General features: G+C 25.7%; 1 protein-coding gene across 1 annotated transcript; it reads right to left on the reverse strand.

The window, feature by feature from the left end:
- Positions 1–5,084: 5,084 nt before the first annotated feature.
- Positions 5,085–7,272, reverse strand: LOC145839451 (nucleoside diphosphate kinase B-like). The gene is made up of 3 exons (XM_082947020.1): positions 7,124–7,272; positions 6,674–6,842; positions 5,085–5,325 (listed from the first exon to the last, which is right to left on the reverse strand). Exons 1-3 carry the CDS (start codon positions 7,253–7,255, stop codon positions 5,171–5,173), a joined length of 456 nt encoding a protein of 151 aa, XP_082803146.1. The 5' UTR covers positions 7,256–7,272; the 3' UTR covers positions 5,085–5,170.
- Positions 7,273–8,935: the final 1,663 nt, after the last annotated feature.

An 8,935-nucleotide genomic window follows, 5' to 3' on the forward strand; every position in this document is an offset into this window, starting at 1 on the left:
ACTATCCTTTACACTTTACAGTAAGAAAATTGCTTTTTAAAAAGATTTTTATGGGCAATCTTGTTACAAGCTTTAATGAAATAGAAAGACAGCTTTACTAGTATAAATTGGGTTCACTTATAAAGATCTTATTTTAGTACTGTCATAACAAACTCGAAGAAAAAACGCGGAAATTCTTCTGTAAACTGTTCGTTGGGTTTTTACAACATTTTAAAAATAAGAAACCTGGTATGCTTAGTAAATAAGTTTAAGCTAGGTATGGGTGATTTATTACGTGCAGCGGGCTTGATTTAAAATAAAAAGTATTTTTTGTTAACAAAAAGGCTTGTTACCAAAAAATTTCAACTGATAGCATAGTTACCAGATTTACTTTAAGCATATCGCAACGCAACTAATTAAGTTTAACATTTAGGTTGTTATGTTTTTTATCAATGTAAGAGTATTTTAAGTTCTAGCAACCCTAGCTTGCAGTGTAATTTGAAAAACTTTACTAAAACGGTTTAACAAACTAAATGGATCATATTACTGTAGTATATTTTTAATGAAGCCACTACCAGGAACAAAAATAAGTTTAATAGAAGATTTCAAAATATTTGTTAGAAAAAAAATCAGTTTTATTTGTCTTAGATCTAAGACCGCGTCGCGGACCAAGAGCGTTCTACATTCGGACCATACATTACACATCATTTACCTCATAGCATCGATATAAAATTAAGTCTCATAACCCAATCAAAGTTTTAATTTTTTCCATTCAATAGCTGTGGTCTAAGTAGAAGCTTTTTGTAAAACTATTTTAATAATGATGGTAAATGTTCCTACCAACCAGAAATCTCCTGCTCGTGACGCATTTCTAAGTTGAAAAAAACTTGTACAATACAAATAAAGTTAAGGTTCTTTGTATTAAATATTTTTAATTTTACTGTTAGTTTAATTTTGATACACACTTATGATTAGTATGACCACTTTTAAAAAATAATACAAAATTCATATATCTATGCAGTCAAAAATACTTCTGGTAAATCTCTTCGGCCGAGTATAAAAGTTGTCCTTTTGAACAATAATAGAAGCGACGCCTGCGCAACTTTACTGGCATTAGCGTAATTTTAACTTTATCAAATACATTTTATCTAGATATTTTTGGTCAAATTTTCTATTTAGAATAATAAAAAAAACTAATAGAATTTAGATTGTTGTCTGACTAAAGTTTTTAAGAGCACTCCGTGAGATTAAAATAATTTCAGCCAGTTTAAATTTGGCTTGCATGTCGATCCTGTTGAAAAGTATTCAGAAAGTGAAGCTTGATAAAAACCATAGAAGAGGGATGTGAAACGTCAAACCTGTGAAAGTATTTTTATTTTGAGTCCATGGACTGAATAAGTTACCTACCGTATAACTTAGTTATTAGTTTTTTTTATAGTTTCCAGTTACATCAGAAAAAAGCCAGCGAAATTATGTAAAAATCACTAAGATATATTGTAAATCTTACTATCTATTAAAGGCTTAAGGAGATAAGGCATTTTTTTCACATGTTGATCTTTTTTTAAAGGCATTTTACCTAGCAAACAAATGCTTTTTACTGTTTTGTTGAATTCAAATTATATTTTTTTTTAATATGGGGGTAGAAGTCAAAAAGCTCAATAGATTCCTTATAAAAGGACGAAAGTAAAAAGACAAAAAAATAAGACAATTTCTTTAAAAATCTATCCTCTCCTACAGTTTTAAAGCAATCTTTCTGAAACTTTTTAAGTTGAATCTTAACTAAATAATAAACATTTCTAATTAAGATTTTTTTTCATTTTGAGAAATTTTTTTAATAAAATAGAATTTTTCTTTTTTAGTCATAAGTTTCTGAAGTTTTAGTTTTTTAGTTCATAATAGGATATTTTTTTATTAATGCAAGGGACATTTCCTAAAAGTTTGAGGTTGTTTGATTAAAAAGTTAAGAAAAGTATATGTTTAGTGAATTTTTCAAAGTTCCAAGAAAATCGGCAATAAAAAAAAATTCTTCATACCTTTGTATCGAAAATTTTTTAAACAACTGACGATACCCAGGGTTGCCACGTTTTTTTTGCAAGTTTTCTCTAGAATTTCTAAGTTTCTACTAGTTATTTGAAAGTACATCGTTTTTTGAACATATTTAGTAGTAAGTTAATTTTAAGTTTAAAAAAAGTGTTATATGACAGATTTAAACTACTTAAACGATTTTGTATACTTTTGTATCTATGTTTTATTCTGTTGCAACCAGTACTAACATTTAGAATCAATTTCTTTAAATTTTTCTCATATGATTGTTCCAAAGCCTAATGTTGGTATATAACACAAATATCCATACAATCTGTTTAAAGTTTTTTTTTAGTTTTAATTTGTTATATTTTTATTAATAATTATCAAGCTATGTAGTTAGATAAAATCTTATATTTTGCAATAATTAATATAAAGTTAAAAAAAATGTGACGGGAACCAAGTGCAAGAACTTAATAAGTTTCTAAAGTAAGAATAATTAAAATTTAATAAAACTTACAATTCGCCTTGTATTTCAACTTGCTTTAATTTACACTGGTCTTTTACAATAGTGTTTTAGTACGAATAAAAATTTATCATTAAAAACTTATCTTCTGTAAAATACAACGAACTTTAACGAAAACAGCAAAAGAAATATTGAATTACTTTTAATACCCATTTTTTTAACTTGATGATTAAGGTATAAATACATACAAGAATTTCAAGTAAAATTACTTAACAAAATGCTTTTGAATTAATTTTACAAAAACTAAAAAAGCTATTTTCACACATCTAACATAATTATTGAATTTTTTTTTTAGATAATTGCAAAAATATTAATTGAGTGGGGTTAAAATCTTATTCTATTGTAAATAAACTATCTAAAAGACTTACGTTTTAGAAGTGATTAAACTGAAATAAGAATCACCTACTTAAAATTCAAATCGAAAACCAGTAAAAAAAAATTAAATCAGAAATTTAGAGAAGAAACCAATAATTTTGATTCACTAGAACTTATTATCACGCAAGAACTGTCTGCTTGAACTCTGATAATATGTTATAATTTGGGCATTAAACATGGATTCAGTCATGTTTGATTTTCTCGCAGAATCTAAATGCTATTGAAGTTGCGTCAGAAATAGTTTCTTGTTAACTGACTCTACATACTTGACATTCAAATCAATTAAGATAAATGTAAGAAAAAGTAGTTTCTTATTTTCTTAATTACCCAACTAGGATTTAGTAATTACTAAATAAATACTTGTCATACACTTTTTTTCGTCTAAAAACGCCAAAGTTTACTTTTATTATGATATATAAATAAATTAATTCCAGGTTTTATATCCTTTATTGTAGAAAATCACTTATTTTTTCTTAATTACTCAAATTCCAGGTTTTGTAACAACCCTGGACATCTCAAAAGTTGATAAATATCTTTATATTCTGTGAAAAATGTTGGTATGTAATTAAACCCTTTCAAAGGGCTTATGTAAACTTTTGTAAAAAATAATGTTGGGTCCCCTATGCCCTTAAACATGTCCTAAAATTTATCCGTATAAAATTTTTTGTATGAAGAACAAACGTAAAACTTACAACTCTATCTTTATATCGAAACGCAAGCTAGGCTGTTATGCTAATAAGAGTTGGCAAGAAATTATATATAAAGACTATTATTCTTAATATGAATTATTCCTTGTAGTACTACAAAATGGTTATTGATAGTTAATATCCATCCAGCTCTGTTATAAGGTAACAAAAACAACAGACGGATCATAAAGATGACTTAAGAAGTTATTTGTACAGAGTCATCAACTACTAATCAGGGTTGCTACTGGATTTTGAAAAATTTCTTTTCAGGTTTTAAAAGTACACGTTTTTAGTCTATTTTTAGTTTTAGGTTTAACAATATAATTATAAAGATACTTTTAAGCTGCTTAAAATGTTTTTAATATGAAATATTTTTGTTGTATGTATGTTATATTTTTCGTGTCAAATCAAAATTGAACTAATTAACATGTAAAATATTTTAAACTCTAGGTTTTTACTCAAATTTCCAGAATTTTTTCAAAAATTCTTAATTTCAAGGTTTTGTGGCAACCTCTGATTAATTGAATAAATATATTTTTACAAATCTAATATATAACATCTATTAAAACTTTATAATTCTTACAAAAATAATTACTTGTTATTTAAACAGAGTATTTACTTTGTTCTTAACAAGTCTTCATATGATTAACAGGGTTTCCAATGGTATTTTACAATTTCTACCAGGTTTATTAAGAGAAACTTTTTTGCTCCATTTAACAGGGTTGCCACTCGTTTTTTTCAAAATTTCTTCCAGGTTTTTACAAGTACACATTTTTTGGTCTATTTTTAGTTTAAAGTTAAGTTCAAGGTAAATACTGTTAAATAATATAATAACATCAAAAAGATACTGTAAAGCTACTTTGAATATGTTTTTTACTAAAAATAATTTTTGATGATGACAAAAACTTTATATTTATATGATAGAATTTTTGAGTCAAATCAAAATTTTACTACTGAACATGTGAAAATTCTAGGTTTTTTCAAATATTTTTCAAAACTTCAAATTCCAGGTTTTTCTGCCTAAATTGTCAAATTCCAGGTTTTTCCAGGTAAGGTGACAACCGTGATTTTATTACAAAATTAAAATACGTCTTAAATAGTTTGACAAAATTGAGGAGATACTATAAAGTTATTTTAAATGTTTTTTAATATAATCTATTATAATCTAGTAGTTAAACTTAACTTAAAATGTTTTAACTTTTTTTATAATGCCTTTAAAAACATGAACTAAATAAATATTTTTATATTTGATGTATTGTTTAAAATCGAAATTTTGATATTTTACATAAAAATAGTTCAAAATTTCTGTGATTATTGTTCGAAATTTCAGGTTTTTTGGCAATTGGAATTTAGTAACACATTTTTTTATGCATTTAAAGGCAGAGACATTATAAAAGAAGCTAAAAAAATTCAAGTTAAGTTTAACTACTTGATTATAAACAATGTATGAGTATGACAAACAACTCTATACAAGATCAAGTATAAACAAAACACAATGATTTACTGATGATTTATTTAAAATGGAAATGCACCAATACATTACATGTTAAAACAAAATTAAGCTACAGATTATTCATCTAATTTATTCGTAGATCCAGCCGCTGGCGCACGATGTGTAACTGCTGATCTCCTCTGGTTTGAACCACAGTTTGATCTCCTTCTCGGCAGAGTCGACGGAGTCTGATCCGTGGCAAATGTTCCTGCCGACTTGGATGCAGAAGTCTCCGCGGATGGTTCCTGTTATTATTATACTTGAGTTATAGAAAACCGTTGTATGAATTTATTTGCTTTAATAATAGGATAGTTCGAAATATAGTTTCACGTCCGTAGTTATTTAGAATCTTGAAAATTTTCAAGCATGAAAGAACTTAATAAATGATACAAATTGTTTTAAAAAATTAAACAAATTCACAAAACTAAGTTGACATAAAAAAGTCTTTAATCATGTTATTCGTAAAAGTTACATTTACATTTATCAAAATTGAATTGATCTCCTAATAATTTTTTATTTTAATATCTAATTTTGTTTCATTAGTGGAATAAAACAATTTGATAGTAGTAGATTCAACTATTTGTCAAAAAAATTATACAACAATTTATACAACATATACAACAAATTATACAAGTTTGTTTAAAGTTGATATTTTTCAATACGTTTTTTGTTGCTGAATATTTTTTATACATTTTACAACAAGATATTTTAAAATTGTCTTTTTAAATAGTTAGAAATAAAATTAACAAAAACAAAAAGTTTATCGAGTACAAAATGTCCGCACACATTTCATTTTGATATTCATTGTTTTTAGTATTGATATTCATTATTTCTTTATTTGCTTAACACCAGGGTCAAATAAATTGACTATATTACTACCTGTAAAGCTTCAAGTCTATGATGTTATTTCAATTTAAAACGACATTTTTTACTTTAAGTTTTATTAACAGTGTTAGTAATAATCAGTTAATAAAACTTCATCAGTTGAGCTGTACCATTTAAGCAAAGTTTTACTAGTTTGAAATATATAAATTAATTAAATCAAAACAAGCAAAGACAATTGTACACATTTTAATAAATAATTTAATTATCTCAATATTCGCAACTAAAATGTTATTAAAATTGAAATAACATCATATTTTATGTAATAACAACATTAGTATTACAGGTAGTAATTTAGCCTACTTATTTGGCCCTGGTAATTAATATTGGGTATCAAAGTTAAAAGTTAGGAATATCACAACAAAAAAAAACTTATGTGTGCTGATCTTTCATACTTGATTACCAAAAATTTTTTTGTTACCATTCAACAGTCATATTGTTAAAAGTGTATATAATTCAGTTACATAACAACACTGATTTCTCATAAATAATTATTAAAATTTATTTAAAAAGGAAATACAACATATGATATAAACCACTGTATATTTTTGATTAAGCTAAAAACGGAATTATTAATAGTAATAAAAATTAATTTTTAGGAAACCAACAAAATTGAAGTAACAAATTTAAGCTTAGTCCATAAAAAACAGATGTATTAATGCATTTATTATTTCTTAAACAAGTTTGTAAACTGTAATAAAATATTCATACCTGGGAGGGAATCAGCTGGGTTAGTGGCACCCAACATCTGGCGTCCAGTTTTGACAGCTCCTTGTCCCTGCCATACCATGGCTACAACTGGTCCACTGCCCATGTATTTGATCAGACCTGGGAAAAAACCTTTGCCTTTCAAGTCAGCGTAGTGGTTCTCAAGATGTTCCTGTGAATCAGAGAACTGGTGTTATCAATTAAAAAGCTACACACTGCTAAGTGATGATTAATTAACATCATCTAATATAAAACTTAAAATCAATATTATAAATAAATTCTATATTAAATATTGATTATACTTTTGTAAAATAATTCAACTTTTAGTAGAGATATATTGCAAAGAATAACAGTAAAAAAGATATTTTGTTAAAAAGTAAAATTTTAATAAAAAGTAAAAAAAAATCATGACTTATGTAATAATTTATCAACTATTTTTTTTTAATTAGCAACCTTGCTGGCAGTCATCATTTTCATGGCTGTCATCTTGAAGCCTTTATCTTCAAATCTTTGGATGATCTTGCCAACGAGTCCACGTTGTACTCCGTCTGGTTTGACAGCAATGAAGGTTCTTTCGTCAGTCATTTTTGTTTTTTATTTATGATTCTGAAAAGACAGAATACATTTGTAATTGATAAATCAAGGTACATACACATACTTGAATATTTTAACACATAAATGTGCACAGATATAAATTTAAACATTTAATTCACCTTTTTTTTTTCAGTACAAATTTAATTTATTTAAAAATTTTGAGGGTTGCCACTTCTTGAAGCAAATAGCCAGTCTAAGTAAAATTAGACTTAAATTTAAAATTGAAATAAATAAAAGTAGTAACAGCCAAAATTTAAATTACTATTACTACTTGGGCTGCCAAATTTTTTCCAGATTTTCAAAATTTTTTTCAGGTTTTTGTAATCACACACTTTAGGCTCTATTTTTTGTTTTAAATTGAGTCTAAGGTAAAAACTGTGTTAAGTAGTATAACAACATCTAAAAGATATCGGAAGGCTTCAAAAGATGTGTTTAAATTAAAAAAATTGGTGGTCTAAACAACAGATATTTTGTGTCTACACATACTTAACTATTAAAATGTAAAAATTTGTTTAAAACTCCCAGTCTAATAATTATTTTTGTTTATAATACTAGATTTTATTAATTCCAGGTATTTTTAGCCAAAACTGTCAAATTCCTGGATTCCAGGCAACAATGTTACTTATCAAAGCTAAATTCTAAAAGAGTAAAATATGGACTTATAAAATTTCATTATACAAGAAAAAAGGTTTTATGTGATAAGAAATTAGCCTGAAATTCTGAAAAAATAGCTAGCCTTAACATAGATAATATACCTTAACTAGCATGAGTTTTTCAAAATTGGTTATTGAGTGTGGTAACTATGTTAACTTTATTAAAAATAAGTTTTTTTAGAGCTTATTTTTATTTTAAGTAGATAATGATTAATTTTTAATTAATAAATAAAACATCTCGATCATTTGTGGGTTTAAATTTTAATTAATTTTATACAAGTTATTTTTTGTTACAAGTTAATGCTTTACAGATGGTTTTACTTTAATTACTTCATTTTTTAGGCCATAGGGGGTCCAACATTTTTTTTACAAAAATTAACTTTGGCTTTTATATGAAAGCTTTAAATACAAACTACAAGCCTGTTTTTATAGAATTCAAAAATATCATTTAACTTTTGATATATTTTACTTTTTGTAAAAAGTTTCCGATATAAACGTATGGATTGCAATTTTTTGGGGTCAATTTTTTCAAAAATTTAAAAATTCACTAAAAATCTAACTCCTCCTTCATTTTTCAAGCAATCTTTTTCAAATTTTCAGGTAATGTTCCTTATATTAAAAGAAAAAAATGTTACTTTAGAATTTTGATGATGTAAAAAATAAAATTTTATCACAATAATTAAAAAAAAGTGTTTTTTTTCAAAATAGTTATAATTTTATAAATTTTTTTTTAAATTCCAAAGTAACATTTGTTTTTTATTATTGTATTGATTAGACTGTGAAAGTTGGAAGAAGATCGCTTGAAAAATGTAGGAGATAGATTTTAAATAGAAGTCTTTTTTACTGTTTTAGTTTTCCCTTTCCATAGGGAACCTATTATGCAGCCCTACTTTGACTAGTCATATCTCAAAAAATAATTGAATTTTTTAAAATGATAAAAAGCATCTTCAAGCTTAGAAAAAACTCTTTAAAATAAGATCAACTTGTAAAAAACATGGTTTACCCCCCCTATGGCCTT

Source organism: Thalia democratica, chromosome 6 (genome assembly GCF_965202585.1).
Source record: "Thalia democratica chromosome 6, ktThaDemo2.hap1.1, whole genome shotgun sequence".
NCBI lineage: Eukaryota > Metazoa > Chordata > Thaliacea > Salpida > Salpidae > Thalia > Thalia democratica.